Genomic DNA, 20,090 nt, shown 5'->3' with positions numbered 1-20,090 from the left:
ATCATCAATTTTATGTGTTTAGTGTGATGAATTTCAACTAATATATACATACACCTATGTTGCCATTTCCCAGATGAATATATAGAACTTTCCATCACCCCCAGAAAGTTCTCTTGTGTCTCTTTCCTCAGGCAACTATTATTCTGATTTTTATCACCACAGATTTATTTTATCTGTTCTTGAATATTAAATCATACAGTATGTTTGGTTAAGGAAAGAACTGTCATAAAGGAGTGCAGACATGAATATTTTCAGCTGAAATCAAGGGCCAGTGAGGTGTAAGCTGGCTAGTGAATGAGTAAAACAGAGAGGTAACTATTAAAATTTAATCACTTTATTAAACTAAGTCAAACTTGATTAAATGAAAAAAAAATCTGTATACCTTAGAAAGCCCTCATTCCTGAGTGTTGGAATTAACAGTGATCACAAAATGTTGACCCAATTTGGAAAAAGGATTATAGAGTGTAGAAGAAACAACAGAGTCTACAGAGAAGTGATTGCCCCCTCTTCTCCAACCCAAATCACTGGGTAATAAGTAACTAAAAGTTGCTAGTAAGCTTTTGATATCTTGTCTACTTTATCACAGACAACCATAAATGATTTTATGTGGGAAGGAGACAACATGTAGAGAATGAAACTACATCAGAGATGGGAGAAAGTGTTTAGAAACAAAATGAACAGTCCAGGGCCAGACAGATTGGTTCTGCTATTGGTGGGCCTAGAAGGTGAAGTCAGAAGTAGCAAAATGGATACCAGAAGCACTACCTGTCACCTAAGCTAAGTGGAAAAGCTGGCCCAACAAGAGAAATGTAGGCTTCACTGTGTACTGAGTTCCCCAGCTTTGGATAAGCCTCTGAAAACAACTGTTAGAGGAAAAAATGCAACTGGTTATGAAAATATATTATATTATATATATCTCATTTAATTAAAAAATCAATTTGTTGACATACAAACCAACTAGACTAGTGTTAACAGAACCCTTTTATCTTCAGGACAGAGGCAATTCTCCAAACAAGCATCAACTTAAGAGCTCTGATGCCAACCAGAAGGGCACCTAAACACAAATTTAGCATGAAGTCTTTTAGTAGGAGTCTTCATGTCTTTCGGTGGAGGCAAAGCCATTTGGTTGGCACTTCGTAGGAATATCTTTCTACCAGGTCTTCGTCATATGGTATGTGCCACGAGTCTCCAGTTGTTTGTACCACTGTGTCATAGCTGAAAATATGCTGTTGAATTAAAAAGAGAACCAAACATTGAGAATAACACTAAAGGGTTACTTGGCCATTTCCCTTTGTTTTCTGACAACTTCTGTTTGCTTTGGAGGAGTATTCCCTGAGTTAACATTGGATTTTCAAAGAACAGCTAACTCCGTGAAGATAAACTGTAGTATTAGGAGTTACTTTTGGGGGAAGGTTTCATTTCTAAGGTTAAGGACTCTCTATAGGAGCATCACATTTATAGGATACAGAATTCCTTTTGCTGCCTTTATCAGTTTTGTATCTGAGAAAGAAAATTTTCAAATATATGAAAGAACTCCCATGCACCCATAACCTAGCTTCAACCATTATCAACTCATTACTAATCTTATGTCATTCATACTTCTCCCACTTCCTGACCCCATCCCTTCAACGAAGATTACTTTGAAGCAAATCTCAGACATATCACTTCTGCAAAATTTCAGTATGTATCTCTAAAATATAGGATTTATCTTGTAAATGTAAGATCAATACCATTATTACACAAGAATTAATACTTCATTTTTTTGGTTTTTTAACATCATCAAATTTCTGTTTATATTTCCCAATTATTATATATGTATATACATATGTTTTATAGTTTATTTGTTTGAATAGGAATTGAAATAAGGTCATTACATTGTGACAGGTTGAAATATCTCTTAATTTTCTTTAAATCTAGATCTTCCCTTTCCATCTCTATTTTTCTTGCTGTTTTTTGTTGTTGTTGAGGAAACCAGGTCAGTCGTCCTCTATCATTTCCCAGGATACAGTCTTGATTTTGCTGACTAAATCCCTGTGGTATCATTTGATACCATGTTTCCTATAAATTTGTTGTTTTACATATTTATTTTTAATTGAAAAATAAAAATTGTACATATTTATCGTGTAAAACATTTTGAACTATGTATACATTGTGGAATGGCTAACTTGAGCTAATTGTGTTAGCTCATACACTTATCAAAATCTATTCTCTTAGCAATTTTCAAATCACCATGTTTTACCACAGATCTCTTAAACTTATTCCTCCTAAATGAAACTTTGTATCCTTTGACCAACATCTTCCCACTCTCACCCTCACCCCCTTATAATTTTTGACCACTGGATCGTATTTTACAATGGGTCAGTTTGTTTTTATGTAGTTATTGGGGTTTGGGCTTTCTCTCTTTACTTTCACATAAGAGGCATCCTTGCATTATAGGTATCTAAACTAGAATCAAAAGAGAATTCAGCTGAGACTATACCCTAGAAGTGGATTAAACAGGAAAATGGTTTACTTAGCAGAAGTAGAACAAACCATAAAATATAAGGAATTTTGAGTTACTGCAAATAAACAGGAAAATGAAAAATACATATGGGAGGTCGTAACTGATGACATAATTGAAGTCACGACTGGTGACATCCCATGTATTTTCAATATGTCGATTAATTTGGGGGTGGCCTAAGAAAACTTTTGTTCTGGCAGACTTTCTGTTTCTAGGAACTGGCTAATCCAAATACCAAACTAAACCCAAGAAATATAAAACATTTAGGATCTTTAACTAGTTTCGAATTCTTTTAACTATGCCACGTTTTCATTATATATACTTGACTCTGTTAACATTATGTATAGAACAGATACCATACCTGAAAGGTTACCTTTGATCCTAGAAACCTATTCATAATTGCCAGCTGATGTCCCTGCTGCCACTTAAAGAACAGGCGTTGGGTCTTGGCATCAGGTAGGCAGGCTTTGTGGTCCCGCATCAGGTCTTTTGTGATAAACTTACAGTGATTCCCCGAGTGCAGTGTGGCATACAAAAGGAATGGATCATCTTTTGAGCTGAATCAGGCATAAAAAAGGACATAATCAAGCATAACTGAGGAGGCAGAAAATGGCATTCTTCACCCTGCTTTTTCCTTATATTCCTACTTAGAGGTGCTGTAGCATAATAGCAATTTTCTCTTTATATTTAGAATAAAATCCAGGCATATTGCCTGTCTACCAGGTCCTCTGTAATGTGGTCCCTGCTGCCTCCTCTCTGACCTCAGAACCTACGAGTTCTTCCTGCTACAGCCCATCCACATAGGCCTTCTTGCTTTCCTCAAACACACCAAGTTTATTCCTGTCTCAGGGCTTTTTGAACACTTGTTTTTCCTCCTATCGGTGATGTTCTTCCTACCACTTATCCCCCTTTCTCAAATGACTCGCACCTTCTCATCAGATTTGAACCCCTGACCACCCCAGCCACTACTGACCTACCCCCTACCTAATCCCTTGCTATCTGCTCATTTGTTTTGCTAAATGGTCTATTTAGGATATTATGGCATGTATTCTGTGTACTAATCTCACTCCTGACTTATCTTCCCCCCACTTCTCTTTTATCCTGATTTATCTGTTTAAGATTATGTGCTGTAGAAACTGTATTTTTGTAAGTTGCCTCAAATATATATATATGTATGTATGTATTCTTGGTGGCTGGCCAGTATACGGATCTGAACCCTTGACCTTGGTTGTAATGCCACACTCTAACCAACTGAGCTAACCAGCCAGCCCAAATCTTTTTTTTTTTTTAAATAAGGTTGAGTACAGATATACACATGCATTTTTAGCGTGTCAGGATGGCCAAGTGGTCTAAGGCGCCAGACTCAAGGTAACCACCTTCACATGCATTTTTAAAATAGTGAAAGTATGTAACTAACAAGCAGATAACTAGAACCTAGTTTAATTTACCTATTACCTCCAATACTTACATGTCATCAGCAAAAAAACAGCTGGCTTGCTTTTGTACCTTTTCCATCTCATCCTTTCTCCACCGGGATCTCTGTCTTAGCATGTGTTTCCGGCCCAGGACCAGCAGTCGCAGATTCTGTTTGGCTAGTTGAGAGACTACATCCAAAAGCTAAAAAACACAAAGCCAGCACCCAAGAGGGTCAAGGGAAGAATCTCAAATAAGTAGAGTGATTCTCGCAGCTGGTCACCTTAATGGTTGAAGCACTCTCTTCTGGTAAGGGGTAAGAAGATGAAAATAGTCCTTAATCATTTTCCATCTTCGAAAGCCTGAGGAAAATGCTTCTCTGTTACAAATTAGTGTCTAACATTTGCCCACTGGTCAGGCTATGTTGGTTCTGGGGGCGTTTATAAGCATAGACTAGATTTTAAACTGTTTCCCTAGAGCCCACTGCAATACAGATAGGGAGACTCAAGATGGATTGGATCTTGTTTCTATATACTCCCAACCCAGTTTCAACCAAAATAGCTCAACTTCTGTATATTTACATTCTGCATAAGTTTTTATCTGAATAAAGGGTTCTACTTTTTTTTTTTAAGTTTGTAAATGGCTGGATTAGATAGTGACTTTTCAGCCAAATTTTCCATATCATCCTACTGCTAAGACTGCTGCCTTTCACTGAAATTTCTTTGTCTTCTGAAAGATCTGTCAATTTCCACCCTCTAGCCTACTTTCCAATCAGTGAATTTATCCCCATTCTCTCCATTTCCCACTTGTGTTCGTATGAACTCAAATGTCTAGACTTGGATTTTTAGGAAGTCTAGTACTTTGGTGAACTTGCCTTCACTCAGTCTTTCATAAGGAAAAGTCCATAGATTACTTTTGTGTACAACCTATTAAACTAAGCTATAAATGGATATTACTAATTAAAACAAAAACTAATGAAAAATTTATAATTTATGTTTATAATTTATAAATAGTGTATCAGAAAATAAAAGTTCTTTAATTTGTAAGAATTGCTGGGCCCATGAAAATCAAAAGTTGAAAATTGTTGAAGAAATCCTTAATATTCTTGAGTCTTGGTTGGAAAAGGTATGGATTTTAGTCTAGCTTCCCCTTACTCAAAATTTCTTCCCTTGTAGATTTTCAGGACATTATTTCAAAATCTTTAATAAAAACTCATTTATTTTTTTGGTCAGTTGTGAAATATTGTATTAGCACTTGCTATGTCTAATACACATGTAGACTCTCTGAAAATCTAATAATGAATTAACAAGGGCTGAACTTTTTAATATTACTGTTTAATGCTTTGGATTTACATTGGATTTTTGTCCATCCTATTCTATTACTAATATTATTATTTTAGGAAGGAGTACATAGTTGGTTTCATTATGCCTAATTATTAGTTCTAGAATTAAGACACAGAATGAACATAACCTGCCAGCTGAACGTGGGCTAATATCAAGCAGAAAAGAATATCAAGACCAGTGTGACAACCCCAAATACAAAGCTTTACAACTAGTAAAATACAGTTCTTTCCTTCAAAGTTAGGAATAATAGTGTCTGTGTTCATTCAACAGTTATTTCCCAGGCCTCTCTCTCTTTAAGGCATATGGGAGTTATCACAGCCCATAACATTTTAAAAGACATGGTCCCTGACTTTAGTAAGGGAATGTCTAATATTTTCTTTACCCAACTACCAAGTCTAGGAAAAAATATATGCTGATACTACATATAGTGGATGGCTAATAAACACTTTCTGATTAGCTGAATGACATGCTATTTTTACCCACCATAAAAGATAAAGAACATCTATTTTTATTCATTGTAAAAGTAGCTCATATTAAAACATGAAAAATATAGACTTAAAGAAAGATGAAAGAACAAATCACTCATATCTCACTACCCAAAGAGTGTTAATGTGTATTTACCAGTTTTTTTCTATGCATTTTATACTATCTTATAAGCCATTACTTTAAAAGTTGGGCTAGTAATCAAAAGCAAACATTTAAATTAAGAAAGTTTGATTCATGGATTCAAATACCTCAAAAGACATTGAGAATGCATATCTTTCAGATGTACTTATAACATTACTTTTTACAAATTTTCTTTTTAATCAGCTATTTAAGTTGTGAGTAACATTCCTTTTTTAAAGCTAAGCTGAGATAGATTGTTTACAATGAGCCCAGAGGCAAAATGGCAACTGGACTCATTAATAGGAATGACAATTACTTTTCAATTTCCATATGAATTCCCACAAAGTTATTATTACAAAGATACAAAAATTTAAACAAAAATATTTTTTGATACTGACTGTTTAAGTTTCCATGGAACTGGGAAGACATGGCTTAAAGAAAAACACAAGTGGGTTTTCACAGATATACCCTGGTTCAGATAAATGGCGTTGTTCACTAATATTAAGTTAAAGATGGGGGCCCAAGGAAGAACAGAAAAATCTTAGCTTGAACTACTCTGGGGCACCATCTTGTGGCTGAGAGAAGTCTACTAGCAGCAACTCTGAAAACAATGAAAACAAAGGAGAGTAAATGAAACACAGGAAAGAAAGATGAGTGTGCGGAATAAAGGCACTGGCCTGAAACCCTGTGACAGTCCATCTATAAGCCCACTCCCCCTGGAGTAAATTCCAAGGCTGGATCCAGTGAGCTGGGTCAGAGTCATAGATATACTTAGAATAGTAAAGAAAAAGAAAATTTAACTTAATTCTATGTCAGATCAAAAATAAAACAGGGAGGGGATATGGAGTAGATATAGTTCTTCCTATCTCTCTCACTAAGTACAACTAAAAAATCTGGACATGATATATAAAGTAAACATAAGAAGACTCTGAAAGGCAGAAGAAAAAAAGCAAACCAATTAGGAACCTCAGGACGAGAGGAATGACATGGTGGTAAAATCCCTGGGTTTCCTTTTTGCCACATATATGCCTGACTTGAAGCTAAAGCAGCCGTCACCCTGGAAACACCAATGCGTGCAGACAAAAAAAGCCCAACAAAGGCCTGTTCTCTCTGGTCCTAGCAAAAGGACCAGAAAATAAGCAGTCTAGTCAGACAGAAAACTTGGTAAAATGATGACACCAGTAGACTGTGATTCTATGTATATATATGAGGGTACTTCAAAAAGTTCATGGATGAGATTTGATACTTTAAAAAAAAAAAGTTCAAGGAAAGATTCATATTATCTTTTAAATCTAGTTTTCTATGAACTTTTTGAAATACCCTGTATATATAATACCTAAAGCAATTATTAAAAATGCTATACAAAGAGATACACTCAAAAACACTACACATTTTGTAAAAATTCACTATAGAGAAATAAGAATGGAATTCTAAAAAAAGTTCAAGTAGCCCACAGGAAGGCAGGAAAAATAAAACAGAGACAACAGACAGAAAACAAAAATAAGGGCCGGCCCCGTGGTGCACTGGGGAGAGTGCAGCGCTTGGGAGCGCAGCGGCGCTCCCGCCGCGGGTTCGGATCCTATACAGGAATGGCCGGTGTGCTCACTGGCTGAGCACGGTGCGGGCGACACCGAGCCAAGGGTTGCGATCCCCTTACCGGTCACAAAAGGACAAAAAAATAATAATAATAAAATAAAATAAAATGGCAGGCATTGCTCTAACATTTCAATAACAACATGAGGTATAAAGCATCTAAATACACCAATTAAAAGATAGAAATTGGCAGAGTGGATTAAAAAACATGACCCAATTATATCTAAAAGAAACTTACTTCAAATATAATGATATAGACTGATGTAAAGTAAAGGGATGGAAACAGTTTATATCATGCAAACATTAATCAAAGGAAAGCTCAAGTGGCTACGGAGCACAGAAAATTACTAGAGACACAAAGGGACATATAATGATAAAAGGGTCAATCTACCAAGATAACATAGCAATCCTAAATGTGTGTGCACTAAAAACAATGGAGCTGAAAAATATGTAAAGCAAAAAGCTCATAAACCAAAAGGAAATAGACAAATCCACAATTGTAAGTGGAGACTTCAACAATCTTCTCTCAACAACTGAGAAAATAACTAGACAGAAAATCAGCAAGTATACAGAAGAACTCACCAACACCATCCATGATCATAGACTGGAAGGCTCTAGATAGGAGAGATTTTAATTCTCCCCAATTTGCTATTTGGGTTTAATATAATTCCTATTAAAATCTCAGCAAAAATTTTTATAGATACAGACAAGATTATTCTAAACTGTATATGGAAAGTCAAAGGAAGTAGAATAGCTAAAACAATTTTAAAAAGGAAGAATAAAATGGGAAAATCAGTCTACCTTATTTTAAGCCTTATTATACAGCTACAGTAATCTAAATTATGTGATATTGGTAGAGGGATGGACAAATACATCAATGGAATAGAGAACCCAGAAATAGACCCACACAAATATGCTGAGGAAAGATAGTCTTTTCAACAAGTGATGCTGAAGCAACTGGACATTCCTAAGTAAAAAAATGAACCTCTACCTAAATCCTACACCTTATATAAAAATTAAATCAAAATGAATCATTGACTTTAATGTAAAACGTAAACTATAAAGTTTTAGAAAATAAATTAGGAGAAAAGCCTTTGTGATCTAGAGTTAGGCAGTGTTCTTAGACTTGAAACCAAAAACATGGCCCATGAAAGGAAATATTAAACTGGACTTCAAAATTAAAAATGTTTGCTCTCTGAAAGACCCTGTTAAAGGGTGAAAGGACAAGTTACAGACTGGGAGAATATATTACAAACCACATATTCAACAAAGAACTAGTATCTAGAACATATAAAGAACTCTCAAAATTAAAGTTAAAAAAAAGCAAACAATCTAACTAGAATATGAGCAAAGACCTTTCACTAAAGAAGATATACAGATGGTAAAGAAGCACATGAAAAATTGTCCAGCATCATTTGCCATCAGGGAAACCAATTATAATCCAATGAGATAACATTATACACCTATCAAAATGGCTAAAACAAAATGTACTGATATCACCAAATGCTGGTGAGGATGTAGAGAAACTGAATCACTCCTATATTGCCAGCAAGAATTATGTTCAGACAAAAACCCATTCGCACATGTTTACAGCAGGCTTATATGTAACAGCCAAAAACTGAAAACAACCAGATGTCTTTTTTTTTTTTTTTTTTTTTTGCCAGCTGGCTAGCATGGGGATCCAAACTCTTGACCTTCGTGTTATTAACACCACACTGTACAGTTAGCTAACCTTCCAGCCTCTCCAGACGTCTTTCAAAAGGATGAATGGTTAGGCTGAGCACATGGAGCAGGAGCCAGCAGAAGCCGCAGCTGTGCCCTTCAGATGGAGTTGCTTGGAGGCGGCAGGGGAGAAGGGGGCCTTGATGGTCCCCAGGACAGCAAGACCACTAATAGGGTTCCTGTGGACCCACACAGGAGCGAGGAGCCAGAACAATTGAAAAAAAGGAGCCATTCAGAGGCCGGTGAGTCATCATAAGGGACCAGCACACAGCCCGTCCCATGGGAAGTGTTTGGAGCATGGGCGGTGGGACAAACAGGACCACTGGGGGAACACTAGGACACAGCAAAGGCAGCCAATCTGCCCCCCAATCAGCGCAAGACCACTCAGAGGAGACTGGTCAGGAATGAAGAATTGCATGGGGTGCAGTTTGATGAAAAGACTCAGGCCCAGATCAGAGTACACAACCCAGGTGCACCGGGTCTCTGGAGAGCCGGAAGTACCTATAAGGTCAACCATTAAACACTGAGTTGCACAAAACGCCTTCCTGAGGGAAACAGCAGCAAAGCAGCAATTTAGCTCAACCACACAGCTCAAGTACTGGTTCCCACAGGAAATCGCCCCATTTTAGAAGTAAGCAAAGGACAAAAAATTAATTCCAGCCCAGGCATACTACAAGCGCCTCAGGGACCATCAGGGGACCTGAGGTATGGAGCTGGGGACCGGATCCCCCACCCATAACCAGGCACACCACCAGTGCCAAGGAGCATGCCAAAAACATTACTTCCCTGTGGGTTGCCCACCACAGCCACCACAGTAACCATTGCTGCTATGAAAGTGGCTAGACATCACAACCACCATGCAGATGGTCCATCAGCCACTGGAGTGCATTGACACAAGGAGAGTCACCAGCAGAGACCAAAGAAAAGAAGAGAACGTCTCTCTCTGCAAAGCCCATTCCAGAGTAGCAGAAGCATCTGCTCTATGATAATATTGGGCGACCTGAGCACATTTCTCAGCATTGGACAGATCATCTAGGCAACAAGTCAACAGAGTAACCATTACTCTTTCAGAGGGAGAGAAGAAATCTAGGGTTATCAGTTGTGGGAGGGGGAAGGGAGAGAGGGATAGGGAGAGATTGGACGAGGGGCACAAAGAATAGGTATAATTTGTAACAATATACATACTAGTAATGTTGATTTGATCAACATATGTCAACATTGAGCCCCCAAAATATGTATAGTCAATTATGATTCAATAAAATAAATAAATAAATAAAAACAAAAGGGTGAGTGGTTAGACAAACTGTGCTATGTCTATATCATAGAATACTAATCAGCAATAAAAAAGGAACAAATTGCTGATATCTTAACAACCTGGACTGATCTCTAAAGAATTATACTGAGTGAAAAAGCCAAACACAAAAGCTTATATACCGTATGAGTTCATTTATATAACATTCCTGAAATGAGAAAATTATAGAAATAAAGAAGAGATTAGTTCTGGCCAGGGGCTAAGAAGAGGGTGGAGGAAGGAGGGAAGTGGGAAATGCTATAAAAGGGCAACATGAGGGATGATCCTTATGGTGATGGAAATGTTCTATACCTTGACTGTACCAATGTCAATAGCCTAGTTGTAATATTATAATGTAGTTTGGCAAGATGTTGCTATTGGGGGAAACTGGGTAAAACATACACGGAATCTCTCTGTATTATTTCTTACAACTGCATATAATCAATCTACAATTACCTCAAAATAAAAAGTAAATAAACCCCCCTCCCCCGAAACAGGACAAAGGGGTTCATGACAAATAACTAATGCATACAGGATGCTCAATGTATATAGAATAGCCACCCCATAAAGGTAATCCTCCCCTTCAGACTAATAAACAGGGAATAGGTTTAGATGAGAGAGATGGGTAACAGTTTTCTTGAGCTCAGGTTAGTCCTGAACAAAGAATCTGAGATCCATCAGGGACTGTTCTTAACCTAGAGGTGATGGGGAAAATTCTAGGCTTGCCTAAGAGCTCTGGAATTTGGACCACATAGTAGAGCAAAATAAATAGTATTCAGCTCATTCTAGAGCATATCTAAAATTCCACATTGATTGCAGAACTATTGAGACCTCCTGGATACCCACTACCTCAAGGTTAACCTGGGTTAAGATATCATTCTTCCCCACTCCCATCCCACCTGCCTTGCTCCCACCCCTCCTGCCCCACAAGACATCAGCGGTCCTCCATAGTCCATACCTCCCTTAGTGGTAAGAAGTACACTTGATCCAGCCTTGAAGAATAGGTAGATGTAGCTTTCTCATGCCAGACTCACCATCTCAGAAATCTTTTTTTCCCTCTCTCCTGATTTAGAGTTTTTGCTTTCTTATTCCCTACTATTTTTCACTTTTCATTTTCATAAAACCATTTTTCCTTGAAATATTTCTCCCTTCTCCACTATATTTTCTTTATTTTGATTACTGTCTGGACTAAGTTTTACTTTTCTATCTACCATGTTCCTCAAGATGTCTAAAGGATAATTCTCTAACAACCAGAAGAGTAAAAACAATATCAGATTAATATTTGGTGCAAAACATTCTATGGTTTGGCTTCCATCCTAATTTGGTTTATCTCTTATAGGAAAGGGTAAGAGGGTTTTTTATTCATAAGTAACACACTAGCTTTTGTCATAAAACTGCTGAAAAGTAGTTCCTGAACTGAGGGTAAAAATATTGTTGGCAGAGTTACATGTATTAGAAATAACTGTGCGTAGGGATGCTCAGGAAATAGAAAAGCTGCCTGGGAGATGGGAGAGACCAATGAGAGCAAGAGCTTTTCTTAGTAATCCTAAATAGCACATGTAACTTCCTTTTCCCTATTCTGATAACTTTTTACCTCCCCCTTTGCAGTCTCTGGCACTTCCTGGGGTTGTGTGGACTGTAAATCATCAACTCTAAAGTCTTTGGGATCTGATGTCTACAAAAAATTAGAAATTCTATACCAGTTCTTCAGCAAGATAACTGTAATCAAACGATACTCATTGAGATATTTACATTTTTTATACAAAGTCTTTGAAATCCAGTGTGTATTTTATATCTCAATTCAGAAGCTAACTTCTTTTTTGGCAGCTGGCCGGAAGGGTGATCTGAACCCTTCACCTTGGTGTCATAACACTGCACTCTAACCAACTGAGCTAACCGGCCAGCCATCAAACAATACTCATTATGGCATATCTTCAGGAAAGAACTTAAGGACAGTTTTGGAAACAACCCAAATGTCCACTGACAGATGAATGAATAAGTAAAATGTGGTATATAAATACAATAGATTATTATTTAGCCTTAAAAAGGAATGAAAATTTGATTTATGCTACAACATGTGTGAACTTTGAAGACATTATGCCAAGTGAAAATAAGCCAGACACTAAAAGACAACTATTGAATGATTCCACTTACATGAGGTTTCTAGGAATCTAAAACGGTAGTTGTCAGGGGTTGAGGGGAAGGGAGAATGAGAAGTTATTATTAAAAGGTTATACAGCTTCAGTTTGGGAAAATGAGAAAGTTCTGGAGATTGATGGTAGCAATGGTTGCATAACAGTGTGAAGTACTTAATGCCACTGAACTAACTATATACTTTAAAATGGGTAAAATGGTAAGTTTTACGTTATGTACAGTTTACCACAATAAAAAGGTTTTATTATAGAAATTAACAAATATAAATATATAAAGGCAGAACAGAATAATGAGCTGCCATGTACTCATCACTCAGCTTCAATAATTATTAGCTCATAGCCAATACAATTTCATTTATATACCCACCCACTTCTTCATCCCAGTTTATTTTGAAGCAAATCCCAGACATCACATCATTTCCTTTGTAAATATGTCAGAATGTATTTCAAATATAAGGACTCTTAAATAAATAAGGATAATGCCATTACCACAGATAAAAAATTAATTCCTTAATATCAAATATTCAACCAGTATTCATATTTCTCTGAGTCATAATTTTCTTTAAATCAGGATTTACAAAAGCCCCATACATCGCAATGGCTCGGTATCTCTATTAGCTCCTTCTGCATTCTGTTTTCCACTGGGCAGGGGGTACTGGGGACTCAGATACGAAGACACAGTCATCCCTAACTTCAAGGAGTTTGCAGTCAAATGATTGTAATACAGTGTAATAATGCAAAGAAAGCACAAGGGATGGGCACTTAAATCACACTGGGGGTGAGGAAGATAGTCAGGGAAGTCTCCACAGAGGAAATGACAGCTGAACTGAGTTTTCAGATAAATTATCCAGGCAAGGAATGGGAGTTTCCAAGGACAAGGGGCAGCCTGTTGAAGATGGGGGCTCTCATTAGCATGCTGAATTGGAGGAACTACAAGTGATAAACGTGGCTCAAGCCGAGGTGTGGGAGGATGACATGGGGAGTGCCAGAAAAAATGCAGGAGTCAGATCACAATGGTCTTTATAAGCCATGAAGTCTTTTCCAACCTAAAAGCAATGGGGGGAAATCAAAGGATTAAAACAGGAGAGTAACATGGTTATCATTTTGGAGAAATCAAAATTGTGGATTGCAAGAAGGCTGGACTAGAATAAGGAGATCAATTAGGAGGCATCTGTGGTAATTCAGCCAAGAGATAATGAGAAAATTGGCAGTAAAGATGGAGAGAAGAGAGCACTCTGAGAGTTAGTAAAGCAGAACTAAGCTGACTTAGTCATTGACTGGATTTGGGAAATAAGGAGAGGGATAAACCAAGGAAGATTTGGACACCTGGAAAGATGATGGTATCAAGACAGTGCCTATGAGAGGAGGAGCTCTTGACTTTCCCAGGTGGGAGATGTCCACTAGGCAGCCAACTGTGTAGCTATACCATTTAGGAGAGGGCTCTGGGCTGCAGAGAAAGATTTGGGAGTCATCAGGGAACATGTGATGGCAGGAACCATCAGAGAGTAGATGAGCTTTAATAGGATAAGATAAAGACTTAGAAGGGAAGAAAGTGGAGGATGAAACCTGAGGAATACTATATTGTTTAAAGGATACTATATTGTTTAAAGGATAGAAAAACCCTCAATGGAGACTAAGAAATGACCAGAAAGATAGAATAAAAACCAGGAGAGAGTGGTCTCAGAGAGAGACTATAAGGAGCACTTCAAGAAGGAAGGAGAGTTTAAGTATCAGTGCTACAGAGACACCATGTAAGATAAAAACCAAAATGTGGCCTGCAACCCAGGGGAGTCATTCTAAGGCCCCATAGGCAGCAGGAGTTAGATTTCAGTTGATCCCCTAAACCCTATGCAAGGCTGCAGTTTGCTTTGCTCAGAAAGAGACTGTCCCACAACAACAGCTCTATTTTGCTTAGCAAACAATCAGCTCTTGCTCTTCATTTCAGATGCTAAGTGGTGTGGCCTCTTCAAAATCCATCCTCCCAGATGGTTCACTGTGAAGGGAGGAGGTTTTGTTTTGTTTTGTCTTTTTAAAGATGAAAGAGACTTGAGAATATTCATATTCTGATTAGGAGATAGAATCTAGAGAACAGGTAGAGAGAACACCTCTTGCACTGAAACATAAGAAGGATTTGAACACAGAAAAGTTTGATTGTGGTGCATGCGTGCGTGCGTGCATACGTGCGTGCGTGCGTGCGTGCGTGCGTGCGTGTGTGTGTGTGTGTGTGTGTGTGTGGAAATGTGAAGTTGTCCCTACGGTTATCTTCTGTATTCTCTGTACAGGAGGCAAGTCATTGGTAGAGGGATGGTGGAGGGGTTGGAGTAGGAAGCTTGAAGACAATGGTGCAGATGAGATATAGTTGGTGTGGGGACTGGGAGTGGGAGCTAACTGCAAGCACATAGATAGCTGGACAGGTTAAAGCCCTGGTGTGGTTAGAGGCCAGCCATGCCTAGAGGCAGCAGCAGTTGGCACAGTACTCACAGTGCTCAGTATCCTGACTGCACAATAAGACAACTGGAAGATGGCCAGTGAGGATGATTGTTCCATGTTAACATTTGGTCAAAAAGCACTTTCGGGTGGAACGATAACTGAAACTTCAGTCAGCTAATATCATTCTTCCTATCTATTTACTATTAGTGATAAAAGATAACATTCCAAATTTATATTTACATCAGCATAAGATTTGTGGTTTTGGGTTCTGGCCTGAGTTAGGAATTCCAAATTCCTATTTTATTTATTTTCTGAGATTTATTTATTTGCAAAATGTAAATACGGTACCCTTCCACCTGTGCCTGTGTCTGCGCCTCCCCTCCCCCCTCCACTATCCTCAACAGTGTTATGAAAATTTATCTAAGTCATCTGTAACAAAAATGTAAAATGACATAATTTACATATAGTTTCTTTGTATGTAGAGATGAAATAATCTTTGATAGTTTTCTACTATATCTTATCGCGATTTATAAGAGAAGTCAGTGATTTCTTATTCAGAGAATAAGGAGGCTAAAGGAAAGAGAAACTAGGGACTTATTCAAGGTGTTCCTGTGTGGTAATTTAGAGAAAGGATCTCAAAACTACCTGGCTCTCAGGGCATGTTCTCTCTGGCTATGTCTCTTCTTTTAATAGCTTTAGGAAACAACTAGGGGCCTATCTGATAAGGTGGGCCAGGGAGGACATCTGTTAATACATCTCCTTCCTCAGCCTACCTTTCTACCTCCTGTCCAATTTCTTTCCCTTTAATGAATCATTGGAGGGCTGGTGAGGAAAAGCTGTACCTTATTTTAGCCTTAGCTATCCAACTAGTTAGAGTCTAGTACTCCTTGGATAATGCACCTAGTGTCATTCCCTGGCAACTTCTGATGCTATTATTCTATGTATGAAATGAATGAGTATAAATAGCTTTTCAGGAACCATAGCAAGTTCACAGACTGTTGAACTCAGGAGTACTTTTCTTTTCTCTAAAGATCCTGAAGTAGAAGAGGAGCTTGAGTAAAGTAGAAATTGTTCTTTCTGAAAATGGTCAGCAGTTATAATAAGTGCAAATTGGGACTGGGTAGGGTGTTTGAGGAGCAAGGCATCATGTATTTAATGGGTCTAAGCTTTTGGAGGTCTCATTTTCCTCAGACAAAACCAAGTGAATGTACACACGAAAGAGGATGTAAAGTGATTTAGTCTTTGACCTGCCTCCTCTTTACACATACACATAGTTGTAGTTCAGCACTTGAGGCTGTGAAAGGAGAGTAAATTAATTTTAAATAGAATGATGATGTTAAAGAGAATATTTTTAGTTGTTTATAAGAGGAGATATTTAAAATTCCATAAAAAAACAGAAGAGAAATTCTTAAAATAACCACAAATAGCCTGCATACTGTTCCAACTTCATGGAATACCAAGTTCCAATATCAGTTACACAGTTGTTTGGGAGACTAAAGCCAGGAAATACATCCCTCCTTTTCATGTGATTGCTTCTCTAAAGATAACCTCATGGTAACTTGGGGCTTGAACTGGAATTGATGGTCTTGGGTGGGAGTTTTTTTATTTGAGTGGTTGGATTTCAAGATAAGATGGGGTTTAGTCAAAGGCAGACAAAAGAAAGCAAAAAAGTAAATATTCTTTCACGTACATTTGTTAATTTTTTTTTTTTTTTTTTTTTTGGCCTTTTTTCGTGACCGGCACTCAGCCAGTGAGTGCACCGGTCAGTCCTATATAGGATCCGAACCCGCGGAGGAAGCGTCGCCACGCTGCCAGCGCAGCACTCTACCAAGTGCGCCACGGCCTCAGCCCACATTTGTTAATTTTGACAATTATTTCCCACAAACTAAGAGAACATGAAATCACTTCAGGGACAAAGACAATAATTGATGAATTCTATAAAGGCAATGTTCTTGGAGTCAGAAGAACAAAATGTCTGTAATTATTACATTGTATTCTACAAGGTTTAGAGTAGAAAAAACAAGGAAGTCATAATTTACAATAGTACAATGAAGTTTTCTACTTGTTTCTATGATGCTGCTACCCTCTGCAGGTTAGCTAATACCCGGTTTCATTCCTTTGTCTTTGTTCTTCTCATTTTTCTCTTGGGCTAAGTTTTGGTTACAGAAACCCTGTCCTAGAGATATTGACTCTGTATTTCTCAAATAATGCTATATTCAACATTTTTCTGTGTATGTCTGAAAATGCCACCCACGAGGAGAATGCAGGAAACCCACCAACCAAAGTTGTGGCTTCAAGCTTCTGGTTTCAAATATTCTCATCATATTTTCATTTGCCTCTGCTTGACTAGTGCTGCCTCAGCCTCCTCAGTTCTACCTTTGACAGCTGTAGCTACTTGCAGCGCAAGAGGTCACTATTTATTTAAAGGAAGATTAATAACATTGTCTTGCTGGAGCTGTTCAAGGGCTATATACCATGTAAGACAGATTAGCACTTGATGAAAATGGGAGAATTGAAAGAAGATGAGAAAAGGAAGCGTTTTGGTGAAGAAGTAGAACTGGGGGGGGAGGCAGAGGAAAGCTTTCATTAGGTGGTATGCAAGGACTGTAAGCTTTGTAAGTCTGGCGATGTAGTTTCCAGAGAGAAGACTGAGGCTGAGCCAGAGTCCTCCTTCCATCTCTTTGTGTACAGAAGATTTAAAACTATTTGATGACTGACCCACTCTATGAAGCTCTTTGAATCTCTTGGAATAATGTACATACACAAAATACTATTACTTCATTGTGATATCATAAGTGATCCTACTAGTTTACATTAGACCCACCATGTCTTATATCCTGCTTTCGTCAGTTGTTGGTATTTTAGGGAGATTTCAATGATCTCATCTTGTCCTTAGACAATTCTACTGAGGAAGAAAAATGCCATTCCTGCTCTGGGAACATCCTGTCAAGTGTGGGATGTGTTTCCTGCACACCACTGTCTTCTCTGATGCCATTAGCACCCACACAGTCATCCAGACTTTTAGAAAACGATTAAACTGTTGGCCTACATGGATTTCCCCAGCTAGCTCAGAGTCAGAGCTGTCTAGAAAATAGAAGATTTGGCCCCTGACTCATAGTGTGACTTTTCTCCAAACATTTATGTGCATTCTTTGGTCTTTTTAGTTTCTTTGTAAGATATCTGTATTTCCTTTATCCTGTGAGGCAGGAAAGGGGAAAGGATAGGTATTTTGAAGATTGAAAACTAATTTCAGAAAGAGTCAACTAACTTATTCTGATGCATTTAAATTTCCACTCTCAAAAGTTTTGTTAAAAATTTCCCCCAGGGTTCCAGACCCAGTCCATGTAAAGGGGATAATCTGCTCACTTTTCAGGCTCATAAGACACCATTTAATGACTACAAGAGAAAGAATATGATGTGCAGTGGGGCTCTGGAGGCTTGAAAATTAGGGTAGCCTCTTCATGGCTGCACTAATTCACATAGCTTTTGTCTTGCTACAAAGCCATACTCAATTGTACGCTATGATTATTGACTTTGTTTTCTGGAACAATCGTATCTGTTCAAAATATATAAAACCTGGCTACATAAATATATAATACCTGGCTATATAAAAAGATACCTTGGATATCCTCAGTGTTCTAAGCTATCTACACAGCTCTGCAGTGGAAGGGCTTATATAGTAAGTGGAACGGAACAGACACATAAGAGACTTTTCCAATTTATATCTATTATTTCACAGTGTAATGTAAAAATAAATAAAGAGCACAAGTTTTAGCATCAGGCTGCCTGGGTTCAAATTCTGGTTCCACTATGTACAAACTGTGTGACTTTGGGAAAGTTACATTTCCTTTTTGTGCCTCCATTTCATTCTTGGTAAGATGGAGATAGTAACTGGGTTATTATGAAGATTACTTTAAATAATGCATGTAGATAAAAAGCACATGGAAAAGTACTCAATAAATGTTAGCTATTATTAAACAATACAGCCTGGATTAGTGAAATAAGAGCTTCCACCCCCCACTGTATCCTCTCCCTTACAAAAAAAAATAAAACAAAAACAAAAACGAAGAAAAGGGGGGGGGGGAGTAGAGAAAAAAGAATAAAACAACAAAAAAAAAAGAGACAGAAAAAATTTCTTTTGGCATTATCACAGATTTGGGTGATTTTTGTGTGAATCTCTGTCAACACTTGGTAAGAGTAGAACATAAGCTCTCAGATTGAGAAGGCAAATTGAACACATGCATCTAATCTTAATCCTACTTAAAATTCCATTAAAACTATGACATAGACTTCTCAAATGATAAATCCACAAAGACTTGAGCAATAAAAAAACTTTGGAAGCTGGAAAGCAGATAGACAAGTGGTAACTGACTTTGCAGATCCAATGATGTCAAATCTAAAGAGAAGTTAGCTAAGAACCAACCCAATTTCTCAAAAGACCCCAGAACTGGAAGCAAAGAAGCGAGGTTGAATGAGAAGTATGTGCCTCAACTAAGGAGAACTGGGTAAAAGCTGAAGAAGCATTAGATTCTTAGATTCATGCATCCCCACCCCCTCTAATCCACATTGCTTCTGCTGGGGTGGTGGATGGAAGCCTGAAGGTTCATTATTTGGGTTTAGAGAGAGAGAACAGGGAAAACAGGGGAAGGAGTCATCAATGAAATAACCAACAAATATCGCCCCAAATGAAAACACATGAGTTTCTAAAATGAAACAGTCCATTGCATGTCCAACTAAATGCATGCAAACAAACCATACCAAGTCACACCACTGTAAAATTTTAGAACTCTGAAGACAAGAGAAGATTCCAAAGGCTCCTAGAGAGAATAAAACAGATCATGAACAAAAGATCAAGAGTCAGAATGTTTCAGACTTCAAGAGTAACACTGGAAGAATAAAGCATTATCTTCAAAATTCTGAAAGAATATTATTTCTAACCTAAAGATCTATTTTCTGCCACACTATCGTGTATGAGAATAATATAAAGACATTTTCAATTTCTAACCTAAAGATCTATTTTCTGCCACACTATCGTGTAT

General features: G+C 37.8%; 1 protein-coding gene across 2 annotated transcripts in view; it reads right to left on the bottom strand.

The window, feature by feature from the left end:
* Positions 1 to 897: 897 nt before the first annotated feature.
* Positions 898 to 20,090, bottom strand: part of PRORP (protein only RNase P catalytic subunit) — a 124,996-nt gene continuing 105,803 nt past the window's right edge. For both annotated transcript variants that reach the window (XM_063091233.1, XM_063091234.1), the window contains 3 exons: positions 3,969 to 4,117; positions 2,862 to 3,057; positions 898 to 1,226 (listed from right to left, as the gene is read on the bottom strand). In XM_063091233.1, the coding sequence (XP_062947303.1) occupies positions 1,095 to 1,226; positions 2,862 to 3,057; positions 3,969 to 4,117 (477 nt within the window). In that variant the 3' untranslated portion in view covers positions 898 to 1,094. The remainder of the gene's footprint in view (positions 1,227 to 2,861; positions 3,058 to 3,968; positions 4,118 to 20,090) is intronic.

The sequence above is a fragment of the Cynocephalus volans genome, chromosome 3 (genome assembly GCF_027409185.1).
Source record: "Cynocephalus volans isolate mCynVol1 chromosome 3, mCynVol1.pri, whole genome shotgun sequence".
NCBI lineage: Eukaryota > Metazoa > Chordata > Mammalia > Dermoptera > Cynocephalidae > Cynocephalus > Cynocephalus volans.
The sequence above is the reverse complement of the archived record's forward strand: the minus strand, read 5'-3'. Positions and strand labels throughout refer to the sequence as shown.